Source organism: Chiloscyllium plagiosum, unplaced genomic scaffold (genome assembly GCF_037043375.1).
Source record: "Chiloscyllium plagiosum isolate Xiang-an unplaced genomic scaffold, Cpla_swu_hap1 HiC_scaffold_30, whole genome shotgun sequence".
NCBI lineage: Eukaryota > Metazoa > Chordata > Chondrichthyes > Orectolobiformes > Hemiscylliidae > Chiloscyllium > Chiloscyllium plagiosum.
The window spans coordinates 37,122,521-37,146,281 of NW_028270168.1; the positions used below are offsets into that span (position 1 = coordinate 37,122,521).

At 42.0% G+C, this 23,761-nt stretch overlaps 1 protein-coding gene across 1 annotated transcript in view; it reads right to left on the minus strand.

Moving 5' to 3' along the window:
• Positions 1 to 23,761, minus strand: part of LOC122563724 (CUB and sushi domain-containing protein 2) — a 616,258-nt gene that overhangs the window by 185,286 nt on the left and 407,211 nt on the right. The window contains exons 34-35 of the mRNA XM_087976898.1: positions 23,090 to 23,159; positions 7,666 to 7,782 (exon numbers count right to left, since the gene is read on the minus strand). Of these exons, the coding sequence (XP_087833024.1) occupies positions 7,666 to 7,782; positions 23,090 to 23,159 (187 nt within the window). The remainder of the gene's footprint in view (positions 1 to 7,665; positions 7,783 to 23,089; positions 23,160 to 23,761) is intronic.

The window sequence follows — 23,761 nt, forward strand, 5'->3', positions numbered from 1 at the left end:
TCTCCCACACCTCGTGCAGACCTTATAATCTCAGGTGCTGTATATCTGTATATTACAGTCTGTATACCAATCCGTTTTGGGTTCCAGGAATTTATCATTAAAATAGCTCTTAAGCTGTTTTAGCTTTGCCGTTCACTTCACTACATGTCCGTTTGGTCACTTTCTGATGTGTTTACGCAGGAATGTCAAAGGTTTTCTTATTTACCTTTCCATACAGTGTCACATGACTGCAACAATGAATCCATCCACACAACAGAAAATTAATTCTAATTCTAATTTGCACCGCTAGTTCGATTTGGGGCAGAGAATTCTGTAGTCAAATCAATCACTTCAATCAGGATGCCAAAATGTGAAGTATTTTACTAAATTATACATTTTCAACTTCTCATTTAACACAGACCAGGTGTTGTTCTTTCAATCTGTCAATGTGTGATATTTTGTTTCGAGCTCAGCAGATATGATGAGTAGAAAATTCAAATATAAACCACAGCAGGAAGTTGCTTTTCTGTTCAGATCTGATAACTTGGATTTGAATAACAAACTTGTTATTAATTCTGATGTACAATTATATTGTCTATCAATTTATCATGATGGAACATATACAAGCACAATATATATAATGGGGTTCAGTTAGCTCAGTTACCAAGTCAGTCTGGTCAGACAAATAGCTAGCCACTCATATGGAAAACAGCTGGGATAGACATGTTGGCATACCATACATACTTGAGTAATAGTCAAACTTTCTGACTACTTTTTAAGGTTAAATTTATGGAGTCGACTATTACATGGATACTACTTTTGAAATGTTGAAATTTAAGCCCAAATTATGCCAAAATTAGCAGAAGCCCAATTGATATCTAAATGATTAAAAAAAGACAAATTATGGTAATTCTGAAAACCTGGAGCATAGTACAAAAGCCAGCGGACTCGAAAACTGGGAGCAGAGTGGAATACGGGCAAACTGGAAAGCTGGAGCAGAACGTGACGGCTGGCATACTGACTCATCAATGTTGATCTGTTATCTGTGAAGAACTAGGATTGACGTTTTCCACAAGATATGTAGAAAATTCCAGATTATTTGGCCAAAAATAGAGGATTGACTTTTATATGAGATCGACTATTACTCGAGTATATACGGTATTTGTGTCACAGGTGAAACTGTCAATCTATCCACTGAAAAATTCCCTTGAAAGTCAAACTTGAGTCTGCCTTGAGATTTCGAGATCGTGTTAACTGAACAAATGTGTACATTTTAGATCAAAACCTTTCTACTGGAGCACATACTCCACAGATCTGAACAAAAGAGTATTTTTCCAGTAGTATGGAAAGGACATCTTGTCCTCAGACCGTCCAAAAGATTCAATGACTTACTTAAATATAGTTACTGTTGTTTGATGAGTGAATACAACAGTCACATTCAAAGCAACATTTTACAAAGAATAAAGTTGGAAACAACCAACTAGTTTGTTTTTCCAATGTTGGTTGAGGACTGAATGTTGATCAACAAACTAGGGAAAATCTGTTTCTCTTCAAATGGTGCCAATAGGTCTTTTATGTCCACCCTAGAGTTAGACCTTGGTGCAAAATTCTTCTGACAGTGTGGTGCTTTCTTCATTTTGCACTGATGTTTCAGCCTGGCTAATGTGCTCAAGTTCTAGAATGGGACATGGTTATACAAGCTGTGCAGATGATTGCTACCACTGGTGAGAAATACAAACCATATCTAAATCATGGTGCTAATATGACAGAATGATACTTTTAACATATCAAGCATTTGTCAGATCATAACCAATGAAGATCAATTCCTATGTTCAGACAACAATTGAAATTTAACATTTGAACAAAACAGAAGATCTGAGACATAGATTATTTTGCGGTGTCCAGATTACTGTTGAACACAGAAATTTTGAACAAGTCACAATGTGACCATTTCTGTCCTTGTTAGTAATATATTGCCAACAGATAGATCTCAAGTTCTCATTTGGGTTCGACCTATCTAATAGGAATTTCTGTGAGGCAGAACTTACGTGATGAAATAAAGTAGCAAGCATGCAACACTCTAACAGCTGACATTAACACAACAAAATTAATGCAAGGCACATTTAAGATGATGACTTGGTTCTGAATGGGAAATGAAGAGAAATCAGCTAGAAGCATTTCACAGAATTAATTTTCAATATCTTGGGATATAATCATTTGTGCATGATATTTAAATCTGTTTGGAATGATTAAACTAGACTAAATCAATAGGTTGCAAATCAAATTAGACAGATTAGATAGCAGAGCTGCTTAGAATTAGGGTGTTCAGCTCTGTTTAAAATTGTGGCAGGTCCAGATTGGGAATGTTAGCTCAGGAGCAAGTGTTGAGTCTGCTCCAGGGTTTTAGTGAAGCTCAACACAAGCTGGAGGAAGACAAGTCATTTTGGTACTTTCCAGCCTCTGGGGCTCAGCGTTGAGCTTAGCAACTTCAGAGTGTGTCTTCCGTTATAACACTGCCTCCCCTTCACCCATCCTCCCTACCTCACCTTTTGCTATGTTTTGTTTTTGTCTTTTTGACTTTGTTTTTCAGGAAAACACGCCTATTTTCACTTGCTCACACCTATTAATTTCACCTATTTTACATTTCTATCACTCCATTACCATCATTAACACTCCTTTATGTTTTGCTTCAGGCACACTCACTCATCTGTTCCACTCACTTCTCTTACTTGTCTGTCCACAGCATAAAACTTCTTAACTGCTTTCACTTTTGAAGAATGATCATACCGGGACTCGAAATATTAACTATTTCTCTCTCCACAGATACTGCCAGACAGGCTGATTTTATCCAGCACTTTTTGTTTTTTAGATGGCACTTGAGCTTCTTCTCAAATCAGTGTCACTAGTCATGCAGAGTCATGCACTCATCGCATAATCCATCACAAATATGCCTGAAATAGAGCTTTGAGCTTCAGGTGGAGCTGAAGGGCCGATGTTCTCAGTCAGTTTAATCAGCAAAGTGCATTCATCCTGTCCGATCTATATTTGCATCACCAACAAACTCTAGGGAGGGTCAAGTATAATTGTCAGCTCCATGGAACATCAAACCATGGATTGGATTTTACAATGCCATCAGTGTCATTTCTAATAGAAGGACGCCACTGGAAATGAAGGTTTTTTTTGAGAAAAAGTCTTCCCTGAACCCTTTGAAAGAATTAATTACAAATTCGCAAACTCATCAACTTAAATGATGATATTTAGCAGAAGTCTCACAATCCTGTATTCTTAGAAAATACTCGACCATTTGATTCGATCACCCATGTCTAAACTGTTCTATGGGCCTTGGCTTCATTTTTGTTCAGTTATCTATCCAACTCCATCAATAGTGTAAACTTGTGTGTGGTGAAAGGATTCCAGCATTGAATGTTTCTGATACTTTCTGATACATATTATGATTGTTGAATAATCATTAATTTGTCCAAACTATATGCAACATGAAGATGTTACTATATAAATATATTCCAGCACAATAAAGAGTGAAACTTTCTTTCACCTGTGTTGACATGGGAATTATTGGGTGCATTGACAATTTGTCATCTGATCATGACTCATGTTTCATTTTTTGGCATTGAACTTATCAAGTGCATTAAGATAAATTAACAAAAAAAAAATCAGCAATGCCTCCACTACCCAACTGAAACTTAAAGAGACACACAGCACAATGACAACATAAAATTTTGTTCAGTCTATCGGGGGAGACTCAATAGACAGGGATTATTTTTCCTGAAGAATCAAAGGCTGAAAGGTGACCTCGTAGAGGTTCATAAAATCATGAGGGGCATGGATAGGGTAAATAGACAAGGTCTTTTCCCCAGGGTGGGGGAGTCCATAACTAGAGGACATAAATTTAAGATGAAATGGGAAAGATTTATAAGGGATCTAAAGGGCAACTTTTCATGCAGAGGGCGTTGTATGGATGGAATGAACTGCCAGGGGAAGTGGGGAAGGCTAGTACAATTACAACATTTAAAAGGCATCTGGATGGATATATGAATAGGAAGGGTTTAGGGGGATATGGGCCAAATGCTAGCAAATGGGACTACATTTATTTATAACTTGAAGGTGCATTGGGGTGGACAAATTTAAAAATCATACAACACCAGGTTATAGTCCAACAGGTTTATTTGGAAGGACTAGCATTCAGAGCACTGTTCCTTCATCAGGTGGTTGTGGAGGTTAAGATCATATTCACAGAGTTTATAGCCAAAGGAGTCCAATGTCATAGAGATATGACACAGTAAACAATCTTAGATTTTTTTAAAAAATCATCTTTTATAATTGGATATGCTGGTTTCTGTTCTTTGATATGTCAATGCCAGAATTTGGTTCAAATTACATTCTCAAGTTAGCTCAGGCTTTAAAATAAAAACAGGTGTGAAGTCTGTCTGTGTCCCTATGCTATGTCAGACTGACAAACCCTCTGTATGGTTTTAAAGAGTTTTACGTGGATTCAAGCAGTTTTTGAGCCAAATAAAATGTGATTCTGCAAAAACAAATTCACCCCATAAGCTTTTATGTGTGTGCATGTAGGAATGACAGATTGAGTGTGTGCGTGTGGGTGAGGGTACATGCGATAGAGTGTGCATGTATATATGTGCGTGTGTAAGCTTGGTAAAGTGTGAGTCCGTCTATGAGAGACAGAGAGAGAGAGAGAAAGAGAGAGAGTGTGTGTGTGTGTTTGTGTGTGTGTGTGTGAGAGAGAGAGAGTGTATAGTGCAGTGGGGTCACCTGTAGTGTGGCATAAACCCAATGTCCCAGTTGAGGCCATCCTCTTGGGTACCAAACTTTGCTATCAGCTTCTGCCCAGACATTCTGTGTTGTTGTTTGTCCCAAAGTCCGCTTTGGAGGATGGTCACCCGAAGGTCCAAGGCTAAATGCCATAAAGTCATAGAGATGTACAGCACGAAAACAGGCCCTTCAGTCCAACTGATCCACGCTGACCCGATATCCCAACCCAATCTAGTCCCAACTGCCTGCACCCGGCCCATATCTCTCCAAACCCTTCCCAATTCATATACCCAACCACATACCTTTTAAATGTTGCAATTATACTAGCCTCCACTACTCTCTCTGGCAGCTCATTCTACAAACGCACCACCCTCTGCATGAAAAAGCTGCCCCTTAGGTCTCTTTTATATATTTTCCCTCTCACCCTAAACCTATGCCCTCTAGTTCTGGACTCCCCCACCCCAGGGAAAATAACTTGTCTATTTATCTATCCATGCCCCTCATAATTTTATAAACCGCTATAAGATCACCCCTCAGCCTCCAATGCTCCAGGGAAAATAGCCCCAACCAGTTCAACCTCTCCTTATAGCTCAAATCCTCCAATCCTGGCAACATGTTTGCAAATCTTTTCTGAACCCTTTCAAATTTCACAACATCTTTCTGATAGGAAGGAGACCTAGGACCTTACCATTAAGTGTGTAAGTCCTGCTAAGATTTGCTTTCCCAAAATGCCGCACCTCACATTTATCTAAATTACACTCCATCTGCTACTTCTTAGCCCATTGGCCCATCTGATTAAGATCCCGTTGTAATATGAGGTAACTTCTTTACTGTCCACTACACCTCCAATTTTGTGTCACCTGCAACTTACTAACTATACCTCTTAAGCTCACATCCAAATCATTTATATGAATGATGAAAAGTGGTGGACCTAGCACTGATCCTTGTGGCACTCCACTGGTCACAGGTCTCCAGTCTGAAAAACAACCCTCCACCACCAACCTCTGTCTTCTACCTTTGAGCCAGTTCTGTATCCAAATGGCTAGTTCTCCCTGTATTCCGTGAGATCTAACCTTGCTAACTAGTCTCCCATGGGGAACCTTGTCGAATGCCTTACTGAAGTCCATATAGATCACAGCTACCGCTCTGCCCTCATCAATCCTCTTTGTTACTTCTTCAAAAAACTCAATCAAGTTTGTGCCCGGACCACTGAAGTGTTCCCCAACTGAGAAGGAACACTCCTGCCTGGTGATTGTTGAGCAGTGTCCATTCATCCGTTGCCGTACCATCTGCTTGGTCTCATTAATGTACCATGCCTCAGGGCATCTTTGCCTGCAGTGTATGAAACAGACCAAGATGGCCGAATCACATGAGTACTCACAGCGTGCATAGTGAGAGGTGTCCCAAAACTCTGACATGTCTTGCAGCTGCTGCTGTTATAGGGTTGTATGGTGTTGTTGTCCTGAAAGCTGGGCAGTTTGCAATGAACAATGATCTGTTTGAAGTTTGGTGGTTGTTTAAAGGTGAGAAGTGGAGGCATAGGGAAAGTCTTGGCGAGGTGACCATCTTCATCGATAATGTGTTGCAGGCTGCAAAGAACATGGTGTCGTCATTCTGCTCCTGGAATTACTGGACAATGAAGGGTACCCAGTCGGTTGCAGCATGTGTCTATCTCCTGAGGAGATCATTATGGTTTCTCGCTGGGGCAAGACAGAACTGGCAGTCAATGAGTTGAGCATCGCACCTCAGGGTGCTACACTTCTCTAGCTTCCACCAAAACATATTAAAACAGCCATCCCCTATGGACAACCCGTACGCATACACAGGATCTGTTTGGATGAGCAGGAATGTGACGGACACCTCAAGGTGCTCAAGGATGCCCTCATGAGAACAGGGTATGATGCTCAGCTCAGCCATCACCAGTTCTGACATGCCACATCAAGATATCGTAATGACCCCCTCAGGAGACAGGCACAGGCTGCAATCGACAGAGGATCCTTTGTTGTCCAGTACTTCCTGGGAATGGCAGAGCATAAGCTGATCACAAAGTCTGGTATCATGGGATTGGCCTCAACAAGACCTTGGGTTCATGCCATACTACAGGTGACCCCACTGCAAGATACACTCTGTTTCTGTCTCTCTCTCTCTCTCTCTCTCACACACACGCTCTCTCTGTCATATGCACACATATACACCCCCCCCACTCAAACCAATACACGCACCCTCTCATACATACCCCACCACACACACACACTTTACCAAGTTTACACACGCACATATATACATGCACAATCCATTACGTGCACACACACCCACACGCACACACTCAATCTGTCGCTCTGGGGTGAAAGTTTATGGGGTGAATTTGTTTTTGCAGAATCACATTTTATTTGGCTCAAAAACTGCATGAATCCAAGTAAAACTCTGTAAAACTATACAGAGGGCTTATCAGTCTGACATAGCATTGGGACAGAGACAGACTTCACACCTGTTTTTCTAAAAACCTGAGCTAACTGGAGATATATCTCATTATAAAATTGAAAGTTTTAATCTAAGATTGTTTACTGGATCACATTTCCATGACACTGGATTCCCTTGGCTATAAATTCTGTGAGCATGATCTTCACCTCCACAACCATCTGATGAAGGAACGGTGCTCTGAAAGCTAGTGCTTCCAAATAAACCTATTGGACCATAACCTGGTGTTGTATGATTCTTTACTAATTTTATTTCATATATCTTGCATAGGTGAGTTGGACTGAAGGGTCTGTTTCTCTGCTGTATATCTCTATGCCCCGATGTTGAAATTCAGGAGACACATCACTATGTCCAAAAGCAACACTACTCAATGACGGCAAATTAGATGTAGCTTTCCTTTTGGTTCACCATGCAACTTACCATATCCAACCTCTAACGAAATTCTCCAAACGCAATCCATGTAACTGGGATAATTTCCTGGAAAACCTGGACTCAGGATCACATCACTGGTATCCATGGAAGTCCCTCCGCATTGTGCTGGAATAAAATTCAAAACGTGATTAAAAATCAAATATTATTAAGTGAAACCACTTGTCTACTGTACAGAACAAAGGAAAGAAGAGGCTGTTACTTTGTATTTTACTGACTTATAATGGGCATAAGGGCAAACTCCCAAATCAGTAAAACGCTTAAGTTTGGATTGGACCTAGCCACAGAGTGCTCCAGAAATCATCTCCAGGACACCCACCCAGCCAACCCCACCACCCCATGGGCAAACACTTCAAATCCCCCTCCCACTCCACCAATTACAGGTCCTGGGCCTCCTCGATCGCCACTCCTTAAGCACCTGATGCCTGGAGGAACAACGCCTCATCTTCTGCCTCGGGACCCTCCAACCCATGGAATCAATGTGGATTTTACCAATTTCCCCTCCCCTCCCCTTATCCCAGATCCAACCCTCCAACTCGGCACCGCCCTTATGATCTCTCCTACCTGTCCATTTTCCTTCCCACCTATCTGCTCCAGCCTCCTCCCTGACCTATCACCATTACCCCCATCTCCATCTGCCTATCGCACTCTCAGCCACCTTACCCTCAGCAGCCCCCCCTCCTCCCCCACACCACCCCTCCCATTAATTCACCACCCCTTTGGCTCACAGTCTCATTCCTGATAAAGGGCTTTTGCCTCAAACATCAATTCTCCTGCTCGTCAGATGCTGCCTGACCTGCGGTGCTTTTCCAGTACTACACTCTCGACTCTAATCTCCAGCATCTGCAGTCCTCACTTTTGCCTAACATACAACATTACGCTGGTGACTACATAAAACAGGCATTAAGCCTCTTGAATGTGTTCAGGAGGGACCAGATGTCTCGTTTTAACCCCCCGTGTGAGATTGGATATTGAAGCTATTGAGACAGCCTGCTCTGTGCATAAGGCATCAGCATTAACAAGAGGTAAACTTTAAAAAAATAATGCTGAAATATAATTGTGAAACCAAAAGAAATGTGAATGATCCTCTGGCTTCGTGTAATCCAGATCAATGGTCTCTTACCACCCTCAGCCCTTGGAACCACTACAGCACCACAGGCTTCGTCAGCTTTATTTTTCACCTTCAAATCAAAGGAACAGGGAAAACCTTCAAATGAGTTATTAAGGCCTAAATTCAAAGACAGCCTTGGGCCTTAAATTCATAGATTATAAAACTGCATCAGATTGTGACACCAATCGAGTTCTACCCTGAGAATCATTATATTTACGCTCAGAAGTAGAATGGAGGGGGCAAAAAAATTCTCACCTTCCCAATGTTAATAAAAAAGTGTTAGCGTATGTTTCAGTGGTGAACAAGTTTCTAACGAGCACTTTCTTTTCACTAGAATTAGTAATCACAAGACCTTCATCCCATTTGAATTTACTGAGATTTTAAAGTTACTGTTCATTCATTGGATCTTAATTGATTATTTAAGAATCAACAATGATGTCTCAAGTTATATGTAGGTCAGACCAGGGAAAGTTGGCAGATTAGGGAACCTGGTGAGCTTTTATGACAAGCAACAGTGGTCACATGGTCATTAATATGGCATCTTTTAATTTTAGAGTTTATTAAGTCCAAAATTCACCATCTGTCACAGTGGGATTGACAGACAGAGATCTTAGCTGATGTTAACATTGGACAAGCCAGAGGAACAAAATCCCTCAGTGTGGAAGCAGGCCATTCAGCCCATTAAGTCCACATCAATATTCCGAAGAGCATCCCACCTCGACCCAGTCCCAACCCTATCCCTGTAACCCCGAATACCCCATGGCTAATCCACCAAACCAATAGACCCTTGATGCACATTATTAGACTGTGGGAGTAAACTCATGCAGTCCCACACCCCTGGCGCTGTGAGGCAGCAATGCTAACCACTGAGCTGTCCTGACTGATTGCACACTGATATCTGGCTTAATAGATTGTTTTTCATTTAACAGGGTGATCGTTCAATAAATCACAAACATTTATTACTGCTGATTTGGTTTAACAAAAAAAAACAGAAGTATATCTGTAACATAAATAAGATAAAAGAAAATGAATTAAATTATTTTCATCTAATATAATTTTAATGATTTTGAAACACAGTAAAATCCCAACACCATTATTTTAGCATATTCAACTACCAGATGGAGTTCATTTATCTATCATATCTATAGGTTTCTCTTGATTCCTGACCTTGGGAGATGGATAAGACAGTTCCTTGGTTAGTCATAACACTGAGCTCAGACTCTTTCAATTTCCAGCACCCCTTGAAGCTTCTAACTAAAAACTTTGGTGTGGAATTTTCAAACTAAACTCCTCCGACTGGTTTAAAGTCACACAACACCAGGTTAGAGTCCAACAGGTTTATTTGGAAGCATTTGCTTCTCATCAGTTGGTTTTGGAGCCTGATGAAGGAGCAGAGCTCCGAAAGCTAGTGCTTCCAAATAAACATGTTAGACTATAACCTGGCGTTGTGTGATTTTTAACTTTGTACACAACAGTCCAACACCAGCACTTCCAAACCTGAGTCTGATGGTAACCTAGTTTTCTGAACTGGCTACTTTATTGAGCTCTACTCATACATCCAACTTCATCCAAGACTTTTGTAAACTGACAAACAAACACGTCCAAGCTATGGGTTTTCCCATAATTAAAAAAAATCCTGATCCTTCTAAACAGAAAGCAAGCAGCTAATGTTTCTCAATATTCACTTTGCCCATTGTAATAGTCTCACATTGCAAACAAATCCTCATTTTCACCCCTGAGACTCTCTTTCATACTACTTCTTTTTGTTAAATCACAGCTCCAGAAATACTGTTAAATCTCTCCTACAAACAAAGCAAAATTCAGATGCCACTACTTCAAAATCCAAACTCCAAAATAAAAGATACCATATATCGGCAAATAATAGTTGAATGTTGTTGACTACTTTTTAAGGTTAAATTTAAGTGGTTGACTATTACATGGATACTACTTTTGAGTGGCTGAAATTCATGCCCATCAAAATTCATACTGTATCATTAGCAGAAGCCCAATTGATTTTTAAACAAATAAAGAAAAAATACAACAAATTGTAGTAATTCTGAAAACACACAGCAGTGCGCGACAGCCGGCAGACCGGAAGACCTGGAGTAGAGCAGGATGACTGGCAGACTGGAAACTGGATCAGAGTGCGATGGCTGCTATACTGACTCATAAATATTGATCTGTTATCTGTGAAGAGCTAGGGTTAACTTTTACATGAGATATATGGAAAATTCCAGATTTTTTGGCCAAATATTGATGGTTGAGTTTTACGAGATTGACTATTACTTGAGTATACATGGTATTAGAATATATATAAACCATAAAACTTACATCATTACAGGTTGACAAATCCTTAGGCTAAGTTATTGCGGAGCAACCTTAAAATTGATCTGAAAGTTGTCACAAACATAAAATACAACCTGCAGAATCGAACAGGTGCTGCAGAGTTTGAACAAGCACACCAAAATGCTGCATGTACAAAACAGATGAGGAAAGAACAGTTTCTGCTATTTCTGCTGTATGCCACCAATGGATGGTACATTCACCTGGATCCTGCATCACACTGAGGACCCAAAACTGAGGAGCAGCCTTGCAGCTGAGAGAGCATCCTCCCTCCATCCTGTCATCATACATTCCCCTCCACAAAGAAGTTGGTAAACTCCACTATTCATCCATTTGGGACAGCGAGGGATAATCTCAATTTTAATTGATTCAAAAAAGTCTTACGCACAATTTTTGCTTATTATGAATCTGTTCACTAACTCTAGTTCAGGGTGTAAACAGGATTTAAATTCCAAAGGAAATTTTAAACTTGAGTTAATACACAATTATTCATTTAAAAAAGAACGCACAAGTCCTTTAGCATGCAAGATTATTACTCCATTTCTGGTGGTTTTGCTTGGTCAGAGGATGAGACATAATTGTCTCTTATAGCCCATCAGATATGTAATGGTTTTATAAAGCTATATGCATTTAATCCAATTCTGAATCATGTCAGTGGTAATGTGTCTTTGAAGGTAGAAGCACTAACCTAAAAGCTACCCGGTGCCTGCATTTGTCTTTTTTTGTTTAGACAAATATGTCACCCCTTCTCCCACTGCCTTGAATATCTGAATTAGTGGGCATGATTTCAGCACTACTCATTGAAAAACATTCATTGTGCTGATGTTTTTGTACTCAGCTACACATCCATCCTTGAAAAAAAATTAATTCAATTTTATTCTTTCTTTATATTTATCTCATGTCACCATTTGTAAATGATGTGATTCGATAACAGGACTTTGCTATCCATCACTGTTCAATAAGACAGCCCACCATCAATAACGGAAAATTGAAATACAAAAAGTAATCTCTTTACTCATACAGATTGCAATATATTAAACCATCACAGGGTACACTGCTATTAGGAGGAAATGCAGGAGGTTTCCAAGGACCAAGGGGAGGAGACCAAGCAAATTCTCCCCAGTGTCAATGGGTGAGCAGTGAGGAGGAACCACATCATTCACAAGCCAACTTTGGTTTTCTATCTGCCCTCCTGTTATTGATGCTTTATTCTTGAGTAATTCTTTATTCAGCATTTTGCATTGAAACCCCAGCAAATAGGCACACAGGCGGTAAAGACGTCTATCGCATCTCCCAGTTTTCATGTCACTGGTGCCACAAGCCAAGTCCATCTCCAACAGTGCTTCAGATGCTACAAGCCAGGAACTACCCCTCATACCATGGTTATCGAAACTCGACACGTGGCCGAGAGGAAAGGGAGACTTGCTCCTGTTTCGCAGGGAACTGGAGGTGTTGGTAGACTCAATGGATGAAAGGTGGCTTTTTTTCTCAAGCCCCATGTGGTGAATGAAATGTCATGCTCAGTAATGTAGAAAGTTATCAATGATCCTCGGTTCCATCTTCTCTGTGACCTCACACACACCAGGCTATTACTTGTTCAAACACTGTTACTGGACATGTCTCTCACCAAGACTCTCAGACTACAGCCCTTATTATTACAGACATCATGTCCATTCAACAGCTCTTGCCACCAACGGTCTTTTTGCAGCAGAGAGCGGCGGGAGCTGGGCAGAAGTGAAGTCGGAGCGCAGAGCCGGTCGGGAAGGTAAGTGATTGTTATTTGAGTGGAGAAGGAACCCGAGACACTACACGTGTAGTGTCTCCCATAGTCCCTCCTCCTCTAACCTAAAAAAAAGGTAAGCTCATTAGTGTTCTTGTTTTGGAGACTAAGTGTAGAGTTATGGCAGCGCAGGCAGTGGAATGTTCCTCCTGCAGGATATTTGAGGCAGGGGTGACCACCGATGCTCCTGCTGACTTCATCTGCAGGAAGTGCAGCCAGCTCCAGCTCCTCACAGACTGTGTTAGGGAACTGGGGCTGGAGTTGGATGAACTGAGAATTATTCGAGAGGCTGAGAGGGTGATAGATAGAAGCTACAGGGACATAGTTATGCCAGAGAACAGAGATAGCTGGGTAACAGTTAGAGGTGGGAAGGGGAGGAAGCAGGCAGTGCAGGGATCCCCTGTGGTCGTTCCCCTCAACATTAAGTATACCGCTTTGAATACTGTTGGGGGGGACGGCCTAGCAGGGGTAAGCTGCAGTGATCAGGTCTCTGGCACGAGGTCCAGCTCTGAGGCTCAGAAGGGAAAGGGGGAGAGGAGGAGAGTGCTAGTTATAGGAGACTCTAAAGTTAGAGGGACAGACAGGCGATTCTGTGGACATGGGCGAGACTCTCGGTTGGTTTGTTGCCTCCCGGGTGCCAGGATCCGAAACGTCTCGGACCGTGTCTTCAGAGTCCTTAAGGGGGAGGGTGTGCAGCCAGAAGTCGTGGTGCACATTGGCACCAATGACATAGGTAGGAAGAGGGGTGGGGAGGTCATTCAGGAGCTCAGGGAGTTAGGCTGGAAGCTAAAACCTAGGACAGACAGAGTCGTCGTCTCTGGGTTGTTGCCGGTGCCACGTGACAGTGAGGCAAGGAATAGGGAGAGAGTGCAGTTGAACACGTGGCTGCAAGGATGGTGTAGGAGGGAGGGCTTCAGGTACTTGGACAATTGGACTGCATTTTGGGGAAGGTGGGACCTGTACAAGCAGGACAGGTTGCACCTGAACCAGAAGGGCACCAATATCCTGGGAGGTAGGTTTGCTAGCACTCTTCGGGGGGGTTCAAACTAATTTGGCAGGGGGATGGGATCCGGACTTGTAGTCCAGCAAGTAGGTTAGCTGTTTTTCAGGATGTCCAAGAAATTAGGGAGGCTGTGGAGAAGGTAGCACTGACAGGGATGGGTTCAAGTGTGTATACTTCAACGCAAGGAGTATCAGAAATAAGGTGGGTGAACTTAAGGCGTGGATTGGTACTTGGGACTACGATGTTGTGGCCATCACAGAAACGTGGATAGAAGAGGGACAGGAATGATTGTTGGAGGTTCCTGGTTACAGATGTTTCAGTAAGATGAGGGAAGGTGGTAAAAAAGGAGGGGGGGTGGTGTTGCTAATTAGAAATGGTATAACGGCTGCAGAAAGGCAGTTCGAGGGGGATCTGCCTATGGAGGTAGTATGGGCTGAAGTCAGAAATAGGTAAGGAGCAGTCACCTTATTGGGTGTTTACTATAGACCCCCCAATAGCAGCAGAGATGTGGAGAAACAGATTGGGAAACAGATTTTGGAAAGGTGCAGAAGCCACAGGGTAGTAGTTATGGGCGATTTCAACTTCCCAAATATTGATTGGAAGCTCTTTAGATCAAGTAGATTGGACGGGGCAGTGTTTGTACAGTGTGTCCAGGAAACCTTTCTAACTCAGTATGTAGATTGTCCGTCCAGAGAGGATGCCATATTGGATTTGGTACTCGGTAACGAACCAGGACAAGTGATGGGCTTGTTAGTGGGTGAACATTTTGGTGATGGTGACCACAATTCTGTGACTTTCACCTTGGTTATGGAGAGACATAGGTGCATGCAACAGGGTAGGTTTTACAATTGGGGGAAAGATAAATACAATGCTGCAAGTCAGGTTCTGAGGAGCATAAGTTGGGAGCATAGGCTGTCAGGGAAGGATGTCATTGAAATGTGGAACTTTTTCAAGGAACAGATACGACTTGTCCTTGATATCTATGTACCTGTCAGGCAGGAAAGAGATGGTCGTGTGAGGGAACCTTGGTTGACGAGGGAGCTTGAATATCTAGTAAAGAGGAAGAAGGAGGCTTACATAAGGCTGAGGAAACAAGGTTCAGGCAGAGCGTTGGAGGGATACAGGATAGCCAGGAGGGAGCTGAAGAAAGGGATTAGGAGAGCTAAGAGAGGGCATGAAAAATCTTTGGCGGGTAGGATCAAGGATAACCCCAAGGCCTTTTATGCGTATGTGAGAAACATGAGAATGACGAGAACGAGGGTAGGTCCGATCAAGGACAGTAGTGGGAGACTGTGTATTGAGTGGGAAGAGATAGGAGAGGTCTTGAATGAGTTCTTTTCTTCAGTATTTACAAATGAGAGGGACCGTATTGTTGAAGAGGAGAGTACGAAACGGACTGGTAAGCTAGAGGAGATACTTGTTAGGAAGGAAGATGTGTTGGGCATTTTGAAAAACGTGAGGATAGACAAGTCCCCCGGGCCTGACAGGATATATCCTAGGATTATGTGGGAAGCAAGAGAGGAAGTTGCAGAGCTGTTGGTAATGATCTTTTCATCTTCACTGTCAACAGGGATGGTAGCAGGGGATTGGAGAGTGGCAAATGTTGTGCCCCTGTTCAAAAAAAGGGAATAGGGATAACCCCGGGAATTACAGGCCAGTTAGTCTTACTTCGGTGTTAGGCAAATGGAAAGTGTACTGAGGGATAGGATTTATGAGTATCTGGAAAGACACTGCTCGATTAGGGACAGCCAGCACGGATTTGTGAGGGGTAGGTCTTGCCTTACAAGTCTTATTGAATTCTTTGAGGAGGTGACCAAGCATGTGGATGAGGGTAGAGCAGTGGATGTAGTGTACATGGATTTTAGTAAGGCATTTGATAAGGTTCCCCATGGTAGGCTTATGTGGAAAGTCAGGATGTATGGGATAGTGGGAAATTTGGCCAGTTGGATAGAGAACTGGCTAACCGGTCGAAGTCAGAGAGTGGTGGTAGATGGTAAATATTCAGCCTGGAGCCCAGTTACAAGTGGAGTTTCGCAGGGATCAGTTCTGGGTCCTCTGCTGTTTGTAATGTTTATTAATGACTTGGAAGAGGGAGTCGAAGGGTGGGTCAGTAAATTTGCAGACGATACGAAGATTGGTGGAGTTGTGGATAGTGAGGAGGGCTGTTGTTGGCTGCAAAGGGACTTAGATATGATGCAGAGCTGGGCTGAGGAGTTGCAGATGGAGTTCAACCCTGTCAACTGTGAGGTTGTCCATTTTGGAAGGACAAATAAGAATGCGGAATACAGGGTTAACGGTAGGGTTCTTAGTAAGGTGGAGGAGCAGAGGGATCTTGGGGTCTATGTTCATAGCTCTTTGAAAGTTGCCACTCAGGTGGATAGAGCTTGTAAGAAGGCCTATGGTGTATTAGCGCTCATTAGCAGAGGGATTGAATTCAAGAGTCGTGAGGTGATGTTGCAGCTGTACAGGACCTTGGTAAGGCCACATTTGGAGTACTGTGTGGAGTTCTGGTCACCTCACTTAAGGAAAGATGTGGAAGCTTTGGAGAGGGTGCAGAGGAGATTTACCAGGATGTTGCCTGGAATGGAGTATAGGTCGTACGAGGATAGGTTGAGAGTGCTAGGCCTTTTCTCGTTGGAATGGCGAAGGATGAGGGGTGACTTAATAGAGGTTTATAAGATGATCAGGGGAATAGATAGAGTAGACAGTCAGAGACTTTTTCCCCAGGTACAACAGAGTGTTACAAGGGGACATAAATTTAAGGTGAAGGGTGGAAGGTATAGAGGGGATGTCAGGGGTAGGTTCTTTATCCAGAGAGTGGTGGGGGCATGGAATGCACTGCCTGTGCGAGTGGCAGAGTCAGAATCATTGGTGACCTTTAAGCGGCAATTGGATAGGTGCTTAAGCTAGGACAAATGTTCGGCACAACATCGTGGGCTGAAGGGCCTGTTCTGTGCTGTATCGTTCTATGTTCTATGTTCTATGTTCTACCTCATCCACTCAATCCACAAACATTCCCTGTCCTCTGCACTTCCTGCTCACTCACTGGGAATACCTCATCATCTCTCCAGTGTCTCCACTAACTGCTTTTGCATCCACTTCAATCATATTCATTACCTCTTTTTGCCTCAATGCAGGAAAAACTTGAGACTGATGTCTCAATAGCACCCTAAATGGTGCACTTGTAATCCCAGATTGATTAAACTTGACCTGCAAAACTGACCACAGCCCAATCCCTGAAGTGGAAACAGACTCTGATAATTTCATTTTTCACACAGTGAATAGTTTGGGTATGGAATGCAGTGCCTGGAAATATGATGGGGACACGTTCAATTGAGGCATTCAGATTGAAATGGCGTAGAAGGATGTGGATAAAGGCACGAGGTTGACATGAGGAAATGCTACTACAGCAGGCATAATGGGCCTCCATCAGTGCCATAACAATTCTGTGATTCTCTGAAGGCTGGTAACCGTCACTTAAGGACCACAACTTGCCACTGCTGTGATTTAACTGGTACGACAAACCCATGCCAAGCAACCAGTCTGGCTGGTCTCCCTGTGAGATTAGTATCAGGCAGAGTGGGACATCCTTCCCTATGCCCACCGGAAGGAACCTGAAGGTCTTAACCTCCCTTAGGTTAGCATTTCCACCACTGGTCTTTCAAACATCTTCCTACCCATGTCCTTGCCACAGGATGTCAGCAGGGCACCTAGTGAGAGTCCTGTATACCTGGCCAAAGTCTGACTCAATGCTGCTTGCCTTTGCTAAATGGCAGGCAGGGAAGTATGTGTTTCCCCTGTTGGGCTCTCTGTCATTTTAGCTGGGAAAGGGGAGGCGACCAGAGAATACATTGCTTTGTAAAACCCAACAAATAATCGCTGGCAGAAACCATTACTATTTATGTATATTAAAATGAGGGAGGTAAATCTTGCCTTTAGCTTCAGCATATATAAATAAATGCATCACTATAACTTGTAAGAACTGTTAGTTGTTTTATTTGCACCAGCAGCAACACTGTTTAGCCCTGAGGGGAAGCTAGCTTTTCACTTTGGCTGCTGTATTTGCTTTAAAGGCAGTTCATTTATGTACAGAATCAGGGCTCCTAGTGATATCTATGAACAAGAAGTTGAATTGGTGGAGGGGGAGGTGGTAGGTGTTGAAGCTTAGGTGAATGGGCAAAGGAACTGATGAAGGTACAGGGATAAGTTGGTTGCCATGGATTGGAGCAATACATTAAATGTGGTCATGCAATGGTTAATATTTAAAGAATTAATAAATTAACAAATACTCAAAAGGAAAAATAAATCAATTGGGGTTAACAAAGGGAGTTAAAATTTGCATTGGAGCAAAGGGGGAGACTTATGAAGTTGCCAAAATAAATAGCAAACCTGAGGATTGGAGGCAATTTAGAAGGACCAAGAAACTGATAAAGTAAATGCAAACCAGCAAGAAACAGAAAACAAACTGTTAAAGCTTCATCGATATTCATAGAGGAAAAGGTTAGCAAGGATAAATGTAGGTCCATTACAAGCACAGGAAAATTTACAAGGAAACCAGAGAAGAGACAAAAAAGTTAAACAATTATTTTCTGCCTGTTTTCATTGAGGAAGATACACAAAATCTCCCAAAAATAATAGGGAACCAAGCAACTAGTCAGAACGCAGAACTGAAGGAAAATAGTCTTATTAAAAATGCAACATTAGATAAATTGATGACAGTGAAAGCTGTCCCATGAGTAAATTACCTATATTGCAGAGTGTTGGAAAAGTTGACTATAGAGATAGCTGATGCATTGGTGGTTATCCTTCAACATTCTACAGATCCTGAAAAAGTGCCTGCAGATGAAAACCTTGCATGTGTAGCTCCACTATTTAAGAAAGTAGGGTAGATTTACAGAAAGAAAACAGACTTGGAACAAATACTTCATTTTCTGTTAAGAGACCAGTGGGGTGTCACCAGGACTACTGCTTGAATCCCAGCTGTTTGTTATCTGTACAATGAATTGAATGTGGGGGCCAAATGTAATATTTCAAAGTTTGTGAATGACACAAAAGTATGTGGAATGTGTCTTGTGAGGATGACGCAAAAAGGCCTCACCATGGGAGATAACACAAGCTGTATGAGTGAGGAAGAACAATGTAGGTGGTATATTATATGGATAAATGTGAGATAATCCACTTTAGTGGGCGGAATACACATGCATAGTATTTCTTAAATAAGAGATTGTAAATTGTTGCTTGTGAAAGGGGTCTGGGTTTCCTTGTTCAGAATTCACTAAAAGCTAGCACATAGGTTCAGCAAGCAATCTGGAAGACAAATAGTACTTGGGCTTTTATTGCAAAAGAATTTGATTATAGGAGTAAAGATCTCGTGCTTCTGTGACAAAGCAACTTTGGCGAGACTGCCTTGGAGTACAGTATGTAGTTTTGGTGCCTTACAAAGGAAAGGATATAATTAGATAATAGATCATAGAGATGTACAGAACGGAAACAGATTCTTCGGTCCAACTTGTCCATGTCAACCAAATATCCCAACCTAATCTAGTCTCACTTGCCAGCACCTGGCCTATATCCCTCTAAACCCTTCCTATTCATGCGCTCATCCAGATGCCTTTTAAATATTGCAATTGTACCAGCCTCCACCACTTCCCTCTGGCAGCTCATTCCATACAAGCACCATCCCTTGCGTGAAAAAGTTGCCCTTTAGGTCTCTTTTATATCTTGTCCTCTCGTTCTGGACACTCCCACCCCAGAGAAAAGACCTTGTCTATTTACCCTATCCATGTCCTTCATGATTTTAAAACCTCTATAAGTCACCACTCAGCCTCCAACACTCCAGAGAAAACAGCCCCAGCCTATTCAACCTCTCCCTATCGCTCAAATCCTCCAACCCTGGCAACATCCTTGTAAATCTTTTCTGAACCCTTTCAAGTTTCACAACATCCTTCCAATAGGAAGGAGGTCAGAATTGCACGCAACATTCTAAAAGTAGTCTAAACAACGTCCTGTATATTCACAACATGACCTCCCAACTTCTATACTTAATGCTCTGACCAATAAAGGAAAGCACACCAAACGCCTTCTTCACTATCCAATCTACCTGCGACTCTACTTTCAAGAAGTTATGAACCTGCACTCCAAGATCTCTTTGTTCAGCAACATTCCCTCGGACCTTACCATAAAGTGTATAGATCTTGCTAAAATTTGTTTTACCAAAATACAACACCTCGCATTTATCTAAATTAAGTTCCATCTGTCACTCCTCAGCCCATTGGCCCATTTGATCAAGATCCTGTTATAATCTGAGGTAACCCTCTTCGCTGTCCACTACACCTCTAATTTTGGTGTCATCTGCAAGTTTACTAACGATACCTCCTATGTTCATATCCAGATCATTTATATAAATGACGAAAAGTACTGGACACAGCACCGATCCTTGTGGCACTCCACTGGTCACAGGCCTGCAGTCTGACAAACAACCCTCCACTATCACCCTCTGTCTTCTCCCTTTGAACCAGTTCTGTATCCTAATGGCTAACTCTCCCTGTATTCTGTGAGTTCTAACCTTGCTAACCAAACTCCTATGGGGATCATTGTCGAACGCCTTACTGAAGTCCATATAGATCACGTCTATCACTCTGCCCTTATCAATCCTCTTTGTTACTTCTTCAAAAACTCAATCAAGTTTGTGAGACATGATTTCACACTCACAAAGCCATGTTGACTATCCCTAATTAGTCCTTGCCTTTCCAAATACATGTAAATCTTGTCCCTCAGGATTCCCTCCGACAATTTGTCCACCACCAATGTCAAGTTCACAGGTCTATAGTTCCCTGACCAGTCCTTACCACCCTTCTGAGATAGTGATACTATGTTAGCCAATTTCTAGTCTTAAGGCACCTCACTTGTCACTATTGATGACACAATTATCTCAGCAAGGGGCCCAGCAATCACTCCCTAGCTTCCTATAGAGTTCTAGGCTATATCTGATCAGCTCCTGGGAATTTATCCAACTTTATGCATTTTAAGACATCCAGCACTTCCTTTTCTGTAATATGGGCATTTTTCAAGATGTTACTATCTATTTCCCTACATTCTATATCTTCCATGTCCTTCTTCACAGTAAACACTGATGCACTGATGCATTGGTCACAGGTCTCCATTTTGAGAAGCTCCCTTCCACTACTCCTCTCTGTCTCCTGTTGCCTAACCAGTTCTCTATCCATCTAGCTAGCATACTCTGGATCCCATGTGACTTCACCTTCTTCATCACCTTAGCATGGGGAACCTTATCAAACACCTTACTAAAGTATATGAAAATGACATCTGCACCCTTCCCTCATCAATCTCAATTGAGAATCAGAGAGCTCCAGTTGGATTTTGCATAACCAATTAAGACGGAAAACCAATCACCACGCAGAGCAAAGATCCATAGTGCCACTCCCATTTGTGATTCTGGCTATTTTCAGTAGGGGACAAATTATGGGGTTTGGGAGGGGAGGGGGTGCGAGACTGGGGTTGGCACGTACACATGTTGTGGTTTTGAGGTTGCTCACAGCATTATAGAAATTGTTATTTCAAAGTTTTAGCTATTTCCAGTGAAGTGGCCACACTATGGAGGCTCCCAAGCACTGAGGATGTCACCTAGACAGGGTACGAAACGTCTGCAACACAAATTCCCAGCTCGGCGAACAGAACTACAACAACGAGCACCCGTGCTACAAATCTTCTCACAAACTTTGAGCACCTGTTCAATTCCATCCTCGGCCAACCATCTATGTGGAATTTGCACATTCGCCCCGTGTCTGCGTGGGTTTCCTCCAGGTAATCCGATTTCCCCCCAGAGTCCAAAGAAGTGCAGGTTAAGTGGACTGGCCATGCTAAATTAACAGTAATGTCCAGGGATGTGCAGGCTAGGTGGATTAACCATGGGAAATGCAGGGTTACAGGGATAGGGTAGTGGAGGTGAGTCAGGGTGGGATGCACTTCAGAGGGTTGATGGTAAATGGCCTGCTTCCACACTATAAGGATTCAATGATTCAAAGAATTGTCCTTCTTCAGCACTAAATCACCCCAATATTGTGAGCAAAGTATTTGCTGGAGAGATTGGAATTAAATGTGCAGCCATGATCACAGAACTGCTACAGCGCAGAAGGCAATTCATATCTGCACTTGTATTCCAAATGAGAATCATGACTTTATACCACCCTTCTGATATACAATAATAATCACAACCAAACAAAAAGTACAATGTAAAGGAAACAAGAAACAACAAAATCAGAAGACTCAATGTTAAAAGAGTCATAGAGATGTCCATGCCGATCAGATATCCCAACCCAATCTAATGTCCCCTGCCAGCACCCGACCCATATTCCCCCCAAACCCTTCCTGTTCATATACCCATCCTGATGCCTCAATTAGATGCTCTGTTTTTATTCAGAAATCAAATAAGATTGAACAAATAAGATTGTACTGCGCAGAGCCATTGACTGCATTGTACCCATTCAAACTTGGCTGGGGGGTGGGGTGGGGGGGGGAGCGGGGGTGCTGGAGGAGGAGGCAGAAGGATGGTTACACTTTTGTTCAAGTATTGCCACCAATTCAATAACAAGAAAGGCCCACAGAACCAAGAATGAGCTAACTGATCGGGTAAAACAAAGGGAGAAGCATTAAACATTAAGTGTTGGTCTTTCTTAGGCAATGCTATGGGATTATTTATATGAAATGTCCTGAAAATCATTTTTCACCTAAAAAGCACATAACCTTTCAGACTGCAATACTGAAATGCCAGTTTGATGAAAGTACTTGAACCCACAACCAACTGACTTGAAGGCAAGAGTGCTACTAATTAAGTTAGGATTCAAATTTCTAGTGATATATGACACTCCTTGTGTAACTAGATTTTAAAACTAGAGTCAAAAAATGTGGTGCTGGAAAAGCACAACTGGTAAGGCAGCATTTGAGGAGCATGAGCATTGACGTTTTGAGCATCTGCTCCTCAGATGCTGCCTGATCAGCTGTGCTTTTCCAGCACCACTCTTTTTGACTCTGATCCCCAGCACCTGCAGTCCTCACTTTATCTTCCTTTAAAACCAGAGGCAAGGTGCAAATAATAAATTCAATCATGCATACTACGTACATCATTGAAACCATTGTGTAACTATTAGTGGATACATACCAATGCACAGTGGTGGTGGATAGTTCCATCGGCGGACTGTTCCAGGCATACAGGAAATATGTGAGTGCCCCTATAAGAATAAACAGAACAATTGATCTTTGTTAACTACAATTCATGTGAAATATGCAAGGGTTCACTCTGTATTACATACTGGAGGTTAAATGCTTTTAGACAAATTCCAGACATACACTTAAATACAATTAATTATTTCACGTTTGTTTTCCATGCTTCCTTAAACTCCTAAGTATTTAGCATTCAATTATCAAACTTAGATCCTAACAAATTTCTCTCCTTTTCTAACAAGAAAACAATTCATAATAAAATGTACAAAATGATTTTATAATGCATGTGGCATGATGTAAGCTTTAATTTCATATTCCAACCATGTTGAAAATTTTCAATCAGATTTTGGTTCAAGGACATCCAACAATTTCTTTCAAAGCAAGTATTTCCTTTTGCAAAACAAACTAATTTCTGATTACTTGCATCAACCCTTTTGTTTGTGAAACTTGCTTTATTTCCAATATATGTTTTACACTAACAAGATCAATCCTTTAAAATATTCTCTGTGACACCTTCCAGCAAATGAACATTGTTGCTGGTGACTAATTACCAATATTGCATACTAAAGGCATATTTTTCCCCAATCGACCCTTATGTTGTAACTTTTTC